The sequence below is a fragment of the Myotis daubentonii genome, chromosome 2, assembly GCF_963259705.1.
Source record: "Myotis daubentonii chromosome 2, mMyoDau2.1, whole genome shotgun sequence".
Lineage (NCBI taxonomy): Eukaryota > Metazoa > Chordata > Mammalia > Chiroptera > Vespertilionidae > Myotis > Myotis daubentonii.
Window position 1 is genome coordinate 76513761 of NC_081841.1, and position 19773 is coordinate 76533533.

General features: G+C 39.2%; 1 protein-coding gene across 5 annotated transcripts in view; it reads left to right on the forward strand.

Moving 5' to 3' along the window:
- NAV3 (neuron navigator 3) overlaps positions 1-19773 on the forward strand; it is an 860737-nt gene that overhangs the window by 571530 nt on the left and 269434 nt on the right. For all 5 annotated transcript variants that reach the window (XM_059683697.1, XM_059683694.1, XM_059683698.1 and 2 more), the window contains 2 exons: positions 17630-17747; positions 18391-18443. In XM_059683697.1, coding sequence (XP_059539680.1) covers positions 17630-17747; positions 18391-18443 — 171 coding nt within the window. The remainder of the gene's footprint in view (positions 1-17629; positions 17748-18390; positions 18444-19773) is intronic.

Sequence of the window (19773 nt, forward strand, 5' to 3'; positions counted from 1 at the left end):
GCATTAGTTGAAATAGGGGAAAGGCAGGTTTTCTACAGTTACAGTGTACATTGTAACAAAATTCTAATGTACAAAACCTATCTGATATCTTTTTTTCTGTTGTATTAAAAAGTATTTTATGTGTGAATGCTTTGTGGGCACGGGTTAGCATTTTATGTAGTGGGTGCAGCTCCTCTGTGTTCTCAGATCCGGCCAGTTCTAGCTCCCATCTCTTCAGTCCAGCTTCTAGAACTCAGCCTTACCACACCCCTTTTCCTTCCTGCCACAGAGGCAACAGTGGTGGCTTCGTGCTCTTGCTACAATCTGGGTTAAACTTTCCTGTTCGTTTTCGTGGCTGTTCCGTCATTTAAATCAGTGGTCACAAACAAACACACTTTTTAAAATGTCAGACACCTGGAATGTGTTCTGTGTTCCTGACAGTGACTTTTTCCATCCATTAGGTCCTCTGGGTGATAGTTTATATTCTTAGCACTTAGGAAATGGAATGACATTTAAGAAAACTTTCACCTGCACAGAATCAGCAGCATTGTTTTCTAATAGGAGGATTGGAAAACTATAGGAAGCCCACACTGAATTAATCAAAACCAAGCCTTAGCACCTACATTTATACCCAAAGATCAGTATTCTGCCATCTGTCCTTCTGTATGGGAAGGCCAGTTGTTGTATTTCTCTCTTCTCTCTTTGGGTCCCCCGGGATTCTGTTGATGGCATTATTAGAGCTCTTTCCCATTGAAATACGTGCAACACCTCTTTGTGATCTGTCCTTTGGGCAAGTTTTGATGGTCAAGACTACTTTCTTGTAGGAACTGTATTAGCTTGCTTATTCCATCTCCATTCTGTTAGCCAGGGATCCACAAACAGAAACCATTTGGCTGAGTACGGTTACATTTTGTACTATGAGTAACTTTAATGCCAGCTAGTCTGGTCCAGAGCTGTTAGCTATGATTTTGTTAGCACATCCCTACCTATTTTAAGTTATTTTAAAATGTATCAAGTAGCTTTTGCTACAAAAACAACCCAAAGCTCCATATGGTAAAACAACAACCATTTCTTTGGTTCATAGCTCTGTGGGTTGGCTCATTAGGGCAGTTCATCTCTCTTTATGGGCCCACCCATGTTTGTGGTAGCAGCTAGTCAGCTCTGAGTGTTCCTGAGGGTTGCATGGCTCTCGGCAAGCTGGTGTATGATGGCCTCATCTGATATAGCTGGGATGGCTGGGCTTCTCACCACATGGCCTTGCCTCGTCTAACAGACTCATCAGGCTTGTTCACATGGAAGCTTAGAGTTCCAAGAGCAGCATGCAGGCAAGAGTCACAGTGCAAGGGCTTTTCCAGGTTACATAGGAAAGTCAGACAAATAGATTCTGTATTGTGATGGGAAGAGTGGACAGTTGTGACCATTCTCTCAACAACCACAAAAAGTATATGCAACTGCCTAGGTCAGTGGTCAGCAAACTCATTAGTCAACAGAGCCAAATATCAAAAGTACAGCGATTGAAATTACTTTTGAGAGCCAAATTTTTTAAACTTAAACTATGTAGGTAGGTACATTGTTATTAACTTAATTAGGGTACTCCTAAGCTGGCCTTTGCTAAAAACGTCCTCAATCTGATTGAGGTACGTTTGCTGAGGTCGACCCCTTCCAACTCTCCCATCCACACTCGTCTTGTATACTTGTTTCATCTATCTCCTTTCATTCATCCTCTCTATATGTCCAAGCCATCTCAACATACCTTTCTCAGTCCTCGACACTACATCTTCTTTCACTCCACAACGTTCCCTAAAATTAACTTAATAAACTTTACTTAAAGTTTTAAGTCAACTTCGCACTGTACCTGCATGCCTGCATGTGGTATTTTGTGGAAGAGCCACACTCAAGGGGCTAAAGAGCCGCATGTGGCTCGCGAGCCACGGTTTGCCAACCACTGGCCTAGGTGATACATTCCAGGAAGCATAAAGAAAGAACCAGAGAGCTGGTTTGAAGGAACTATAAGAGAATATTTCCAAAGACAAGATAGAGGAAGAATTGGAATCTGTAGTGATTGAACAAGGGAGAGGAACTTAGGTTTGAAGTGAGTATGACTATCACAGAAGGACAACAAAGAAAACAAATATTTGGTGTCAACGGGCAAAAAGAAACGGGTGTGTGGAGAGTAGGCTATGAATCATGGATTAGTCTGAGAGAGGGTCAAAGTATGGTCAGAGAGTTTTTTTTTTAGCATCAAGCTAAATCTTGACCAGGCATCCACATGAACTGAAACATTGGTCAGACCAAATAAAGTAAACATACCTGAATTAGTATGTTTAGAACTTACTTATTAGAAGGCCCACATGAGTGTTATTAAATTAGACTTCAACTGTTGGGGGCCAGCTTAACTTCTAAAAATGCTCATGCAACACTATTGCAACTCTGTATTAGTGGGAGTGGGAAGAGCAGGAGCATGTCATGTCAAATTACGTCATTGCTTTGTGCCTTACTTCTGAACCCCGTGTTTTACCAAAATACACAATTAAGAAAAATATTCCAAGTCAGTAATCAAGTTGGTTCTTAAATTTAAATGTGTTACCTAGCAACTACTGAACGACATCTCTTTCAAGGCAAAATAAATTGTATTAATTTAGAAAACATCTGTTTTCTTATGAGAATAAGCGTGTTTTCATGGAGACAATCTGTATGTACACTCTTCTCAGTGGCAGTTATACTCCCTTTGCTTTGTATTCACCAGGTCAACAGAATTCTGCCTCTCAAAGGACCACTGTTTATTCAACTTTATGTGACCTGGATATTCCGGTGGCCTTTTGTCATTGTTGGGGCTTTGAGATCTGAATTTGAAGGGAACAACCCATGATTTCTATAGAGTACTGAATAGTCATTTATATTGCAGTTTTGGAAACGACACTATAAATATGGCAGGTTTAGAATTTACCACAATTTTAAGCACTACTCACCATATGCATTTACCATTGAGCAGAGTACTGGAGCTCAGCGAGTTAGGCATATCTAATAGTCCAGGCTTAGCCACTTTACTACCTGTGTGACCTTTGGTAACTTTCTTAGTTTCCTTAATGTAAAGAAATAATAATAATAATAACACTTTCATTAATGTTGTTGTTTGAGAATTGCATTATTGTACCCTTGTAGAACATAGCACAGTGCCTAGCACATGATGAGAACGCAGTATATTTTATTGGTATTATTACTATGACTCAAGTATATATAATTAACACTCTAAAACTCACAATTAATATTTGAATAAAGAATACCATACTGTGCCCTAGCTAGTTTGGCTCAATGGATAGAACAACGGGCTACGGACCAAAGGGTCCTGGGTTTGATTCTAGGCAAGGACACATACCTTGGTTGGGGCTCATGCAAGAGGCAACTAATCAATGTGTTTCTCTCACATTGATGTTTCTTTCTCTCTGTCTTAACCTCTCTCTTCCACTTCCACTAAAAATTAGTGGAAAAATATCCCTGGGTGAGGATTAACAACAAAAAAGAATACCATGCTACATATTGTACATAATTTTCTCAGTTATTCTATCTAACTTTATCATGTTTGTCTGAAAAAAATGGAGTTTAGTTTAAGGATGGTCTAATATTGGACATGAAAATGGAAAAAATAGATTTAAGAAGCATATGATGAAAAACCCCGAAACTGTAAAAGGAATTGAGCCCTAACAGACCTTTTTATTTTTAATTTCTTAGAACAAAGAAGTACTTCATTGTGTTTTTCTGGAAACACAATTAATTTGGAATTGTGGAAAATTAGAGTTTTAGAGAAATACATATGGTCAAACTTAGAATTACCTGAAAGACAAGTACAAATACTTGAACTTACTTTTATGTACCAGTACTCAAATACCTTGTAGCTCATGTAGCCAAACATTTGCCATTTCTTTCCTCTTGATTTGTAAGCATAAATCCAAATGTTAACCAGCGTTATTTGTCAGAAAAAGTAAGGTATAGATTTTTTAAATTATATTTGAGATGCTTCGTGCTTTTGGAAAGAGAAGAATATCAGGGAATAAAGTGTCATCAATTACTGTTTTCCTGTGAATCGCCTTAAAAGATAACCATTCAGGTTCTTAGGAATGATCTGCCTATATCCTTGTCAAAAAAGAATGATAGGTTGTAGATATTTCTGAGTAGAAAATACTGCTATTTATTGACTTTGAACAAATTGGTGAACTGCTTTGATCCTCAGTTGCCTTCTATGTAAAGTGGATATCACAATGCCCACCCAGTCTCAGGGCCCTTAGGGAGGGTAAATGAAATAACACCTATGAAGTGCCCAGCACATGGCAGGGAATATGTTCCTGGGAACGTGGTAATTAGATCAAAGCCCCACCTCTGAATCTTCCTGTCAGTGAACATGGAAGGCAAGAACTTCTGGTCATTTGCTTAAAACAGCAATTTTCAACCTTTTTCATTTCATGGCACACATAAACTAATTCCTAAATTCTGCAGCACACCAAAAATATGTATTTTGTTGATCTGACAAAAAGTAGTTATGATTTTGACTCATTCAACCAGATAACTATTGTGTTTGCTTTTTTTTTTTTTTTTTTTGACAATCTACAGGAAAACAGGTCAGGGCTCCTGACTAAATAGTCAAGTATTTCATGTTTTAAAAAACTCTGTGGCATACCAATGTGCTGCGGCACAGCAGTTGAAAATCATTGGCTTAAAGGAAGCTACTACCTGTGCCAGCCCTGAAGACCTCCTTAATTCAGCCATTAGTTCCCCATGGCAGTGCCAGAATGGCTGCCCTGGGACAGATCCCTGCCTCTGTGCTTTAAACTCTCTGAGCTGTGAACTAATGCTTTGAATTCCTTCTCCTAATTGTTTTTCTGGTCACTAGGCTCCTGTGAACATCCTGGTTCTTTTCTGATCTCTTAATCTTTTAGTTGCTCACCTACTTCTATCCTTCTGCTTCTGGGAAAATTCCTCATCTGTATTTATTCTGACTTTTGTAATTCCCATGTGCCCCCCAGCCCTCCCTGTTGTCCTACAAATGTGTTGGCCTCACGTTCTGAACCTGAACAGGCCACTCCAAAGTGTCTTCTCCTTTCAGACCATGTGTCAGTGTTCGCCCATACCTGTGTCCAGCTTCTCTTGTCCTCTTGACACAGTCCAAATCCCTCTTCCCTGTGTATCTCTCTATTGGGGTGATAAATGATAATGAGTGTTCATATTATAGGTTAGAATCCAAAGTCTCACAGCGCCTTTTTCCCCTAGACCAAAAAGTGTTTTTAAATGTTCCATATAATTTTCAAAAAATACCTATAATATAATGCTTTGAAATAAATTGTATTCATATAAAAAGATCTTACAAAAATATTTATAGAGAAAAATACCTATAAATCTAGACACTCTCATTACAGATACTGTTATACCCTGACTTTGTTTCTAGTATTTTTTATATGCACATCTCAAGATTGTTTTATATTTTCCTTTTTCCATTATACTTTTTCATTTTGCTATATAAGTATAATAATTTATATTTTTCATGGTTACTTAATAGTTCAGAGGATGAATAAACTATATTTAATCATGAGTTCCCTGTTGGGTCATTACATTATTTCTGATGTTTATTTTCTTTAAATATTATAATTAATATTATAAATGACCATTTCTTAGCATGTAAAATGAGTAAGGAACATCATAGGGTTGTATGGTAAGCCTAAAGCCATTTTGAGAAATAATAATTAAATTTTTTATTATTCAAAAATTCTACCAACTAGATTATTATAGTGAAGAATTATGAATTTTGAAAACCATTGCTTATGTTTTCATATACTTTAGAAGCCATAACATTTAATTTCATACACACACATACACACATAAATGTCACAGCTACACTAGAAAATATGTACTTGATGGATTCAGAAATTGATCATCTTTCAAAAATTTAAGAATGTATTGTACTGAAATTGCCATAGAAACCATGTCATAAGTGATCATTTTCTTGAACAGTGTACCTAAACCCATTATTATCTCTTCTATACATCATAAAATAGGACTGTGATTATAGTACCTACTCTATTCAACTGAAAAGGAACAAATGAGGTGACCCTTTGTAAATTGTAAAGCAAAATTAGGATATTCAATATACTTAACATTTAGTCCCGTTCTATCATTTTTATTGGAAAAATCTGAAAATAATATACCAAGTTCCAAGGATCCCAGCTATGGAAATTTGACCAGCCTCTGTCTACACGCCCACCCTAGGACCAGTAGTAACAGATTAAATGGAAAGAACCACTGGGAGTCCAAGCTCAGAGGTTCAGACGGAAGTTAATTATTAGTGAGAAAGAGCTGATAATAAGCATTTTAAAATGTATATTCAATGACTTAATGAAAAAATGATCAGGAGTGAAGAGAAAGTCCTTGGTAAGGATTGTGGGTATAGGGCGGTGGTCTCTGGAAGGGAAACAGGAATCTTGGGAATGTCTAGTCCTCTGTTGGACTTGTAATTGAATTTGTGGACATTGAGAAGTTGTTCTGCAAAGAGTTTTTGACTCAAGGAGAGTGTCTCTGTAACACAGATCAATGCCAGCCTCTAAGACAGTGGTTCTCAACCTTCCTAATGCTGCGACCCTTTAATACAGTTTCTCATGTTGTGGTGACCCCCAATTTCATTGTTACAAATTGAACATAATTAATGCATAGTGATTAATCACAAAAAAAATATGTAATTATATATGTGTTTTCCGATGGTCTTAGGCGACCCCTGTGAAAGGGTCGTTCGACCTCCAAAGGGGTCGCGACCCACAGGTTGAGAACCTCTGCTCTAAGAGAACCCCAGGTTTCAGGGACTCAGCACAGTATTTGTTTGTTTCTCTCACACACAGCCCAAGGCATTTCCTGGTGTTGGATGTAGAGTTGGGATCCTCTGGTTTAGACAGTCACTCAAGAACTCATACTGATGAAAGGTCTGCCATTTTCATTATATGGCTATCACGCTCCATGGGGACATGCAGTTCCAGCTGCCCTGAGTGTAAAAACTATGGAGAATAGGATTCAAAATAAGGATATTTCATGGAAACAAATTACCTTCTATGTCTCATTAATGAAATTAAGAAACAAAAAGTGGTTGATCTCATTATGTATGTGCAATAGTTATTATTGCATGTTTGGGGCAAATATGTGAACGTAATTCATGGGTAGCATGTTTCATTGATTTTAATAATGATGCCTTATTCTGTATAGAACATCTTGCTTTTGCAAATGTTTTTTATTACAGTTCATCCTCATAATAATCATGTGAGATAGGCTTGGAGATAAGGCTATAATCCCTGCATTAAAGATACGGAAACTCGAGTCTAGTAGTAAGAAGTGGGTCTGGGAAAGGAGCCCAAATTGTTTGACTTCAGTCTCCACTTCTGAAAATCTTAAAAAATTTCACTGTTTTTTCCTCAGGGGGTTTGGGAATTGGAGAACAACTACCTCACTGAGATCAACTTGTCTGCTCAGTGAAAAGTTTTATTTCCTGAGTGTTCCATGTTGGATGGACGTTTTAGATCATGTTTCTAAACAAGAGGAACTTCAATCACAGGGATAGGTTTATAAGGAAACAGACTGTAAAATTTGGTTGGGAGGCTTGAATTTGAAATATTGGCCAATTTAGAATCTTTGATTTGTATTTGCCACCTTATATTTGTATATAAATACAATATGAGCCCAGCCAGTGTTGCTCAGTGGTTGAGCATGGACCCATGCACCAAGAGGTCACTGGTTTGATTCCCAGTCAGGGCATGTGCAGGGGTTTGTGGGCTCAATCTCCAGTAAAGGATGTGCAGGAGCAGCTAATCGATGTTTCTATCTCTCCCTTCTCCTTTCCTCTCTCTCTAAAACAAAAACAAAAACAACAACAACAACAAAACATATTAAATACATAAATAAATTAATAAAATATGAAATCATACAGTCAGCAGCCTGCATTTTTTCCCCCATTGTTATTTTCTGTTTTACTTAATGTGCAATAACTTATAAGGGATTCAAATGGAATCCTTAGCAGTCTAGCAATTGGGGTACATTTAAAGTGAAAGGATTTCAGTAAAGAATTTGGAGATTTGTAAGGTGGCTGTTAATCTGGTGGCTCTGAAATCTTGGCATTCTTTTAGCAGTCAAGAGCAGTTTTACCTTGCCATGTAACAAAGCTACACAGAAGCAGCCAGAATTGTCTGATGATCTTAGAGTTATGTGGCTCTAGCCCCTACCTGTGGTGGTTTGGAGCTATAGCATGTCACTGGAGAGAAACCACCTGCAGAAAGCTGGTAAATAATTGTCTGATTGGAATATGCATTGTATCAACAAAGTGTCTTTAGCAATCTTGCCATGTGACATGTATATATATGCATTGGGGCGTGGTGTGTGTGTTTTATTATAACTTATGATAGCTTCAAAAATGCCAAATATTTATGAAAATAGGATGTGCTTTAGTGGGGATCAAGAAAATCTTCCAGATAGTGCTGTGTTTGCCTAGAACTCATGTAATAAAAAGGAAAGAAATATGGCAAGAAAACAAATATTTTGAAAAGTCTCCCCCCCCCCACCCCAAAACTTTACTCCTGCTGCCTGTCACTGGCTAGATGGATGTCTGAGTAGCTGTGGGTGCTACACTTTTATTTCCATTACTCTCACTGCTGCTTTTTAGCACAGCAGGAAGTATATTCCCTTCAGCTTCCAAGTTCTATGCTTTTAGTCTAAGTAAATGTAAATCACCCCCTGCTCACCACTTTCTAAATAAATAAATGATTTTCTGTCTTGAAAAAAACTTTGAAATAAATGCCCAACTTTCATGATTTATTAAATCATTAATAATTTAAAAGGTTAAAAACATCAGAATAGGGCCCTGGCCAGGTAGCTCAGTTGGATAGAGTGTTGTCTTTATAAGCCAAGGTTGATCCCCAGTCAGGGAACACATAAGAGTCAAACAATGAATGCATAAATTAGTGGAACAACAAATTGATGTCTCTCTCTCTCTCTCTCTCTCTCTCTCTCTCTCTCTCTCTCTCTCTCTCTATCTATCTATCTATCTATCTATCTCTCAAACAACAACAACAATGGAACAAATGGTTTGCAAATAGCATTTACAATTAGTGCATTGTGGTCTCAGTGGGTTTTTCTTGGTAGAAAGATAAATTTAGTAGGTTACGTTAAATTCTATATAAGCCAACATTCTTTTGTTACCTTTTCCTTACACGGAGGTAGCATTCTCTTTACATTGAAATACAGTTTAAAGTGTTAGCAATACAATCATTTTTATTTGTGAACAGTATTGGTCTATGCCGTTAGTTTTTACGCATTAGACACACCAGATTCACCTGGAGGGTGTGCTTGTTAAAGCTCAGATTCCTGGCTCCATCTCCAGAGTTGCTGAGTCAGTAGATCTGGGGTGAGGACTGATAATTTGCATTTCTAAAAAGTTCTCAGATGGCTCAGAGATCAGACTGTTGGTCCTGGGATCAGACTTTGAGGACCACTGGTTTACACTGAAGTTTCTAGCAGTCATTCTTCACTGCTAATTATTAGTATGTGAATAAAAATCCAGGTCAGAAACTTAGAAATGAAAATGCTAAGATTTGTACATGTTTATTCTCTCTTTTTTTAAAATTGTTGTTAGTATTGCAGATGTCCCCCAATTTCTGCCCCTATGCCCCCCTCCACCAGCCCCCACCCCACCCCAGACTTTCCCCACACTTTTGTCTGTGTTATGCATATATGTCCTTTGGTTAATCCATTCCCATCCCCTTTACCCTCCTCCCCAATCTGTGTTTTGTTAACATTATTCTCTTACACATACTTTCTGCCATATTATTTAGGTTTTGAAGAATGGTTGATAATATTTACCTTAAATTTATTTGCTCTATCTCTTAACATCAATTATCAGACTGAGATAAAAAGAAGGTAAAAGAATATCAAGTATGCGTTTGCGTGTGTGTATGTGTTTTGCTTGTTTGGTGTTTTTTTTTTACCCCTAGAAAACTGTGAGAACAGAAAGTTCTCTTGACTATTTAACTAAAATACTTTTCTGGTACAGTTTAACATGCACATTTTAGTTCATGTTGTCACCTGCATTATTAGAATTTTGCAAGCCTTTAGGATGGATTCCCCATAGAGCACTCTGTAGACACCAGATGTTATAGCAGTCAAATAAAGGATTCTCCTCCACACCCCCCCCCCAAGTTTGACATGCATGTGAGAGGCATGGAAATAACTGCAGGAGGCTGGAATTATGGAAGGCTCATAAATGAAACATTTCCTTTTGTGGGGGCTAAGAGTGCAGATTCTGAGCCAGAACATCTGGGTTCCATGCAGCTGTTGTGACCTGGGGAAAATACTTCACCTCTCTATTTCAAGATTCTCCTCTCTGAAATGGAATAGTAGTTTCCTCCTCTAAGGGAGCTTTGAGGTTTGAATGAGTTATGCCATTTAAAGTGTTTAAAATAGTGGCTCACTCTCAAACAGTTGTTAGTGGACAGTACCTCTTGGAGAAAGAATGCTATATAGACCTTTTTTTTTTTCATGCTGCTGGTAGCAGTGGAAATGCAATTGAAGTTAAGTGAAATAAGATTTAGACTAGAGCCAAAATTTCACTATCCTATCTAATAAAAGAGTAATATGCAAATTGACCATCACCCCAACACACAAGATGGCCACCCCCATGTGGACACAAGATGGCCAGCAAGGGAGGGCAGTTGGGAGCGATAAGGCCTGCAGGGGAGGGCAGTTAGGTGCAACCGAGCTGGCAAGGAATGGAAGTTAGGGGCGACCAGGCTAGCAAGGGAGGGCAGTTAGGGGTGACCAGGCCAGCAGGGGAGGGCAGCTGGGGGTGACTGGGTTGGCAAGGGAGGGCAGTTAGGGGTGACCAGGCTGGCAGGGGAGCAGTTAGGCGTTGATTAGGCTGGCAGGAGATTGGTTAGCGGGTGATCAGGCTAGAAGGCAGAAGTGGTTAAGGGCAATCAGGCAGGCAAGCAGTTGGGAGCCAGCAGTCCTGGATTGTGAAAGGGATCCCAGATTGGAGAGGGTGCAGGCTGGGCTGAGGGACATGCACACCCCCATGCACAAATTTTGTGCACCAGGCCTCTAGTGGTTTTACAAAAATAAAATGGGGAAATGAGAATGAATAGTAGCTTAAAATGATATCCAGTCAACTTTTCATTTCCCCATTTCTTGGGCAGAAACAGAGAAACCAATTACAAAAAGAGACTCCAAATATATCATTTAAAGTATTGCTTTAATCCTTTCTCTAATCACCTATTTAACAAGTAATAATACTTATTCTATTAAACTGTTACTTAAGTTTTGAGTTTCAAAATGGTCAAATAGTAAGAGGTATACAAAAAATATATTTTAAAAAGTGAAATAAGACAAACTATATGCTATACTGTGCTATGATATTTTATATACATTATCCTATATAATAAACAGGGAATATGCAAATTGACCCTAATGGTGGAATGACCGGGAATGACTGGTCACTATGATGCACAATGACCACCGGAGGCAGACATTCAACACAGGAGCTGCCCCCTGGTGGTCAATGGGCTCCCACAAGGGGAGTGCCGCTCAACCACAAGCCGGACTGATGGCTGTGAGTGCAGCAGTGGTGGTGGGAGCTCTCCTGCCTCATCCTCAATGCTAAGAATGTTCAACTGATGGCTGAGGCCTGCTCCCCTGGGATGTCAATGAGACATCTCCCAAGTGCTCCCAGGCTGCCAGAGGGATGTCTGACTGCCAGCTTAGGCTTATCCCCCAGGGAGCAGGCCTAACAGCAGGAGGACATCTCCTGAGGGCTCCCAGGCTGCTAGGGGGATGTCTTACTGCCAGTTTAGGCCCGATCCCCTGGGGAGTGGGCCTATACCAGCAGATGGACATCCCCCGTGGGGTCCTGGATGGCAAGAGGGCACAGGCTGGGCTGAGGGACCCCCGTCCCCTAATGCATGAATTTTTGTTCACCAGGCCTCTAGTCTATAATAATAAAAGCATGGAGATAGGAGGTGTGTCTTTAATGAGGCAGTCTTCAAGCAAAGATGCATAGACTATCAATGTATTTAAAACTCATAGGTAAACTTATTGTAATATTCTAATGAGAGAGGATGAAAACCACCTAGTCAACTGTCATTCGAATCTGTTCAAATAAATACAACAGAATGATGAAATCATGTCTGGATTTTGGATCTGAACTCCAAAGTAGTCTATGGTTAATTTCCACTAAAACATTAGTAACATTAGTATATTTTTTGCTGTATAAGACATCCTGCACTTTTCCAACCCAAAATTAAGAAATCAATATCTATATATATCAACACTAATAAAAGAGAAAAATGGTAATTGGCGTACGAGCTACCCTTTTCATTGGCTAATCAGGGCTATATGCAAATTAACTGCCAACTAAGATTGGCAGTTAACTGCCAACAAGATGGCAGTTAATTTGCATATGTAGGCACAATGCAGGGAGGCGAAAGGGAAAGCAGGAAGAAGCCCCCTGCCACTGACAGTGATCGGAAACCCAGGGGGGAGCTAAGAGCTGGGGGGCAGGGCAAAGGCGGCCCTGGGGCCGCCTTTGCCCTGCCCCCCAGCCATGATCGGAGAATCAGGTGCCTTTGCCGCCCTGGCCAGTGAGAGCAGGAAGTAGGGGTGGAGCCAGCGATGGGAGCTGGGCACGGTCGAAGCTGGCAGTCCCAGGAGCTAGGGGTCCCTTGCCTGGGCCTAAAGCGAAGCCCACAATCGTGGGGCCACTGCAGCTGCGGGTCCCCGCTGCCCGGGCCGGACGCCTAGGCCAGAGGCGTCAGGCCTGGGCAAGGGGCTGATCCTGCGATTGGAGGGTGATGGGGGTCAATGCCTGAGGGCTCCCAGTATGTGAGAGGGGGCAGGCTGGGCTGAGGGACACTCCCCCCGCACACACACACACACCCAGTGCACGAATTTCGTGCACCGGGCCCCTAGTATATATATATATATAAAAGGGTAATATGCTAAGTGTCCTTCCCACTGTCCGACCAGTCACTATGATGTGCACTAACCACCAGGGGGCAGACACTCAATGCAGGAGCTGCCGTGATGTACACAGAGAAACAGTACTGCGGACCTGGTGCCCACAAAGCAACACTCGGTTTCCCCCAAGTAGGACACAGACCCCACCACCACCCTAGAGCAACAGCCCACTAAATCGCAGCCTATACTGCCATGGCACAAAATGCAGCCCACAGCCCAGCCTAGCCCAGAAATGGTGGCTGTGGGCACTGGGTAATGACATCATGATTTTGTTGACATTCTGAAGCCAAAATTGTCAACAGAATATGCCTGAAGACCAACTGTTGCCACAACGTACCTCTGAAGGCAAAAGAAAGTGATGTGGTCGACAGAATCTGTCTGAAGAACAGTCATCGACAAGTACTATCAACTGCCTTCATAGTTAAAAAAATAAAATAAAGAAGCATAATATGCTAATTAGACTGGACAGCTGAATGACCTTCCTGATGAAGCTGAGTCTGTGAGGGCCGATCCCCTTGCACGAATTTCATGCATTGGGCCTCTAGTATGATTATAATATCCAAATCCTTTCTTAAAAATTAACAAACTGCTATATTTTCTGCAGAAGAAAGGATTGTTAATAACCATTGTGCATTGAAAGCAGGATAGATGGTTTTTTACAATATATTTCATCCTCACCTGAGGATATTTTTTAAAAGATAGAAAAAAATATTTATATAATATTTAACATATACATTTACAAGTTTTTTATTGTTTTACATTTCCTTACCTAGATTATAACATCTTTTTGAAAGGCACTGATATACTTGAAGGGTCTTAGGTATCTTTTACATATGTTTATTAGAAATAATAAGTAAAATAATGTGTATATGACTTAGTTTTTAATAGAGATTTCTTTTAAATTCATTTATTTATGTAGTCTGAATTGATTTTTTTGATTTCAGGTAAAGTCAGAGCCATTGTCTGAGCAAAGTTTCACATGTAAAAGTCTTCTCAGAGAAACATACATTTTTATAGTAGGGTTTCTGTGGAAATCAGGTGGCTTCCTTCTACAAGTCAAAGCTCTTAAGCTTGGGATTCCTGGTCCATGTAAAAATTGTTTCATGAGCCAAATTATAGGCTTTCCCAATAAGGTCTTGAAGTTTAGCAGCTGGCTTCCCATTGGTTTTCTCACCTAAGTCCTGTGAGGGATTTAGATAGAGGCTAAGGTACTGTTGGCATGCATTTGCCAAATGCAAATATTCTTGTTTTCACTTTTTAAAAATGTTCTTATTGATTTCAGAGAGAGGAAGGGAGAGTGGGAGAGAGGGATAGAAACATCAGTGATGAGAGATAATTATTGATCGGTTTCCTCCTACATGCCCCTGACTGGGGATGGAAGCGACAACTTGGGCATGTACCCTGACCAGGAATCAAACCATGACCTTCTGGTTCATAGATTGACACTCAACCACTGAGCCACACTGGCAGGGCTTCTTGGTTTCATTTTTAATGTATTTCATTCTATATCTATTTAGATAAAAAATTTCCATAATGTAATGCCTTCATAAAAGAAAATCCATGAAATATGGAGTTTTATGGAGTTGCTGTCCCGATGGAGGCATTGGAGGTCTGCATGAGAACATGACAGCTTACAATCAGATATGTTCCTCTGGGTGGAGGGTGGACAGATCTGTGGGCCCAGTGCATCAGAAGTCAGGAAGAGTCAGAGGTCTGCGTAATGTCAGGAACGAGCAATACAATTTCTTTCATCTTCTTTTTCCAGCACTCTCTCATTTTTAACCCTCTGCCAAAGGATACGTTTAACATTGTTGGAAAGCCATCTTAGCAAATACCAGATGCCATAATAATGATGATAATAGACATTTCTTCAGGGTTGACTCTGTGACATGTACTTTACAAGTGCTATCTTAGTTCTGACACAATCCTATAATTTAAGTAGTGTTATTTTTATTTTGCAAATGAGGAATCTGCTGGCCTCAAAGCCAGGCCTGCCTGACTCCAGAACTCATGTTCTTTATCTTTAAAGTCACTCACCTGGTTCTTGTAACTCACTGCTATGACATAGGCACAAATCAAGACTGGGTCAACCCATAACAGCATGGTGATTATCAGAGAGAAAGGAGGGTTGAAGAGGTAGGAGAGAGTTTAAGGGGGATAAATAATGGTGGAAGGAGACTTGACTTGGGGTGGTGAACACACAATATATATACAGATGAAAATATTCTAGAATTGTACACCTGAAACCTATATAATTGTATTAACCAATGTCATCCCAATCTATAGTAATAAAAATGTAATATACTAATTAGACCAAACAGCCAAACAACCTTCCAGACGTCCTCCCGGATGTCCTTCTGGACAAAGCTGAGGTGGCAGAGGCCTAGGCAAAGGCTGTTAAGGGTGATCAGGCAGGCAGTGGAGCAGTTAGGGGGCAATCAGGCCTTCAGGGGAGCAGTTAGGGGCGATCAGGCCAGCAGGCAGAGGCATTTAGGGGTGATCAGGCAGGCAGGCAGAGGGGTTAGGGGCAATCAGGCAGGCAGGCAGGAGAGTGGTTAGGAGCCAGCAGTCCTGGATTGCGAGAGGGATGTCCGACTGACTCCAGAATTCATGTTCTTTATCTTTAAAGTCACTCACCTGGTTCTTATAACTCACTGCTATAACATAGGCACAAATCAAGACTGGGTCAACCCGTAACAGCATGGTAATTACCAGAGAGACATCCCCCTAGGGGTCCCAGATTGGAGAGGGAGCAGGCTGGACTGAGGGACCACTCCTTTTGTGCACAAATTTCATGCACCAGGCCTCTAGTAAATTCAGTAAAAAACTATTTTAAAAATATTGGGTCAACCTGAAATTTCTACTAGAAGGCCAAACAATTAATGCTATATTTTGTTTGATGTGTAGATGAGGGGAGTGTGTCAATGTTTTAGATCTTAAATAGCATAAATCCTTATAAAAATTTACAATAAATAATACAAGAAGAATAAAATCTTTAAGGAAGATGATCACCATCTAGAAGTCATGTGCTTGTTTTCTAATTCTGAAGATAATTGTATGATTTACTTTTCTCACACTTTAATATTTTCATCAAAGATCATGAACATGAGAAAGGAGATGTAATTTTGCTCTCATTTTTTTCCTATGCAAATGGCTGCTTCCAATTATTTATATCTTTCAGAAAACTTAATCACTACTACTTATGCATTAAGATGCAACTTTATATTTTGTAAAATAAAGAAATGCTCTATCTTCTAGATTGTATTTTTGAATATTTATATATAGGATACATTAAAAAAACACACAAAACCTTACCAGCTCTACTTTTAGGTAAAAATACCAGCATATGAGTGTGCAGAGATATAAGGGTGTCTTACAACTTTAGTTGTAATGGAAACATATTTAAACAAATTAAACATCCTTTAACAGGGGGATTGATATTGTGTATAATAGAAAATCAAAGATAATGAGATAAAAGTATGGGAAAATATATGGGATATGGTTTTAGAAGTTTTATTAAAATTATATATAAAATTTTAGCCAGCTTCAGCTTAAAATCCTAGTGTGTGTGTGTGTGTGTGTGTAACATGGTGTTATAAGTAAAGTGTAAAGTTCTAGAAAAAACTTCTAGGACTATCCATGCCAAATTATTCCATAGTGGATGGAGTTGCAAGTTGTGGGGAGACTTTCACTTCTGATTCATGTTATTTTTGTAAAAACTACCTTTGGTTTGGTTAGATATAAAAGAGTGCTTTTTTTACAGTCTGCTTGGCATTCAGGGCTTCTGATTTAAGCTACAACTTACCTTTCCAGTCTAATTTGTCCTATTTTCAGAATACTGTTTTAATTAAAACTGAAAAGTCTGAACAGTTTTATCCTTTCTGTTAAGTTACATTACACAAGTAGGGGCCCCATTACAATTGAAACATTGGTAACATTTTATTTTTGTGAAGCTTCTGGCCAGTTCCAACTTTTTCTTCTATCATAATCTGTTACTGGAGTCATCTTACTGTGTCAGATTGCCAGCGCCCTCAATTCTATATTGTAATGTCTATGTAATAATTGCATTTGCTTCCTCTCTTCTCTTATATAAACACATTTCAAGAGGCTGAAATGGGTGAAAACAAGTCTGAATAAAATATCTTAGGGATTTGCAATTAATTCCTAAAATGATGCCAAAATATTGTCACATATAGTATCGCACGTGACAAATGTAAATAAAGTCTTCTCAGAGAAACATGTTTATAGTAGGGTTTCTGTAGAAATCGGTCCAGGTGGCTTCCTTCTACAAGACTAGACAGATTATTTACTATCTGATAGAACCAGGGGCAAGAGAGTGAAATCCCAAACTGATTTGCAAGCAGGAGTCATCTGGGGAGTTTTGCTGTGTCACAAGTGACTAGCCCCTGGTTTTGAAAGAGTGAATCATCTCCCTGTGAAACAGGAGATAAGTGGAGGAAAGAGCTGTTTAAAATTTTTTACAACTATTTCCTTTTGAGCTATGACTTCGTGAACTGGAATGTGATTCAGAATAGCTTCCCTTTGAATCCAGCATTTGTCTTCAGAGTTTTTATTAGCTCCTTTCCCTCAGCCATCTCACGTCTTCCCTCCCTCTGTTCAACAGATTTACACTGACTGGGCCAACCACTACCTGGCAAAATCGGGCCACAAGCGGCTGATCAAGGATTTGCAACAAGACATTGCAGATGGAGTGCTGCTAGCCGAGATCATCCAGATCATAGGTAAGCCCTGCCCTGTGAGGGAAAACCTGACTGGCTCTGCTCCCACTCCTTTTGGTAAAACACAGTTTCAGTCAAATGCATGCAAATGTGGTCCATGTGTCTGAGATTAACATAGCTCTCCTCTCCCATGATTTAAATTGAAATGTTTTTGTGGCAATATTTGAAAAAGGCAGCGTGGTCACACTTTTAAATGGATAGAACTGTATCATACATACACTGAATTGTCAGAAATGAATGCTTCATTAAACCATATGTCTCCCATGTGTGCATTGCATTAGCTGGAGCAACTTACGCACTCGGAGATTCCTTGAAACTGTATCCTGACCCAGCGGGGACAATTGTGAAAGGTTTCATGTCAGCAGTCATTTGGCATGGACTAAAGAATTAGCAGCAACTTCCTTCTCACTCTCCCCCCTCCCTTTTTTTTCCGCCTTGTGCATATGGAATTGTCGGCTGCTAACAAGTGTGTCCTCTTGTACTTTGCTTGGGAGATAGAGTGAATGTAGCAGCAGCATTTTGCTTGGTGTTTTGTTTTTTGTTTTAGTGTTGTTTTTTGTTTTGTTTTTTAGCCTTTTGTGTTTCAATTCATTGCTTAAGCATCATTCTTTTTTTTTCTCTCTTTTATTTTATTTCTTTACTTTAGCAAATGAAAAAGTTGAAGATATCAATGGATGTCCTAGGAGTCAATCTCAGATGGTAAGAATCACATTGAATCTAAAATAGTGCTTATCTTCACTTCCAGATTTAACTGCATTTGTAAATGGACTAGGAAATTATTTTGCCTTGTTTAAGAAACCATTTGAAACATTCTATGATATGTATTTGCCGTTTATGAACAAGTGACAGCATTAGTACAATTGAATGTGTATGACTCCTGAGTAGCATATCCCCAGATGTTTTAACACATCCTGACATCTCTTTTGTTCCTGTCTGAATAATTTGACACTGGTCTTGGTGGTAATACAACCCATTTCCAATTTGAAGTGGAGCCCTTTTGTCTGGACAACTGGCTTGAAGAACAGAACGTGCCATGTGCACTTTTGAAATATATGAATAGTATTTTCTTTGTTCATAACAAAGTCCAATGTAAACACATGGATTCTTCAACACTTTTGGAAATAGCTCGAAAGGCACGCTCTGGAAGTGTGCTGAGCAGTGACTAATTGGGACATATGATTCATGGCCTTTTCCAGAAAGTCATCAATCTGAGGTTTGCCTTTCCCTCAGTCTTCTCTTATCTTTACCGACTGGTAAACCTTCAAGGTTTATACCAAAATAATGGGTTAATAAACTGCTGAAATAAAAACTTACCCCTTTCTTAATGAAATAGCCACAACTTAATGTCACAGGACAGCCTGAAATGCAAAATGCCTTACCTGAACTTTCATCAGAGATAAAGTCAAGAAGGGTAGCCAAAATCCATAGCGTGAGGTTTCTTCCAAAACTCTTTTTAGCACAGAAGAGACATTTTATATAAACTTTATGAGTTTTCAATTGTCAGAGAGTGGAATATGAAAAAAAAAACTGAACTTTTTTGACCTGCTGACGTGCTTTACTTAATGTGAGAAAACTAATATCCAAAATAATAAAAGGAATTTATTTTTAAAGTGATTAACTAGCACATCAATTGCGCCTGTGTGTGTGTGTGTGTGTGTGTGTGTGTGTGTGTGTGTGTGTGTGTTTAATGAGCACTCCAAGGACTTGTTACAATGTTGTAAACTCTGTGTAGCTGCTGTGGGAAAAAAAATCACTGTTAAGAAAAACTGTAAAGTACATAAATTTTAAGGAAATTTTCTAATTTAATTACTCTGAGCACTAACATGACTATGGAAATTAATTATAGTTGTTTTCTGAAGTTTTACTTAAAGCATTTGCAATCCTTTTGTACCCTTTTACAATTACAGCTGTGTGCTATTGAGAAAAACATGCAACCTTTCTGAGCCTTAGCTTTCTCATCTATAAAAATAATTTCCGCCCTAACTGGTTTGGCTCAGTGGATAGAGCGTCGGCCTGCAGAAAGGGTCCC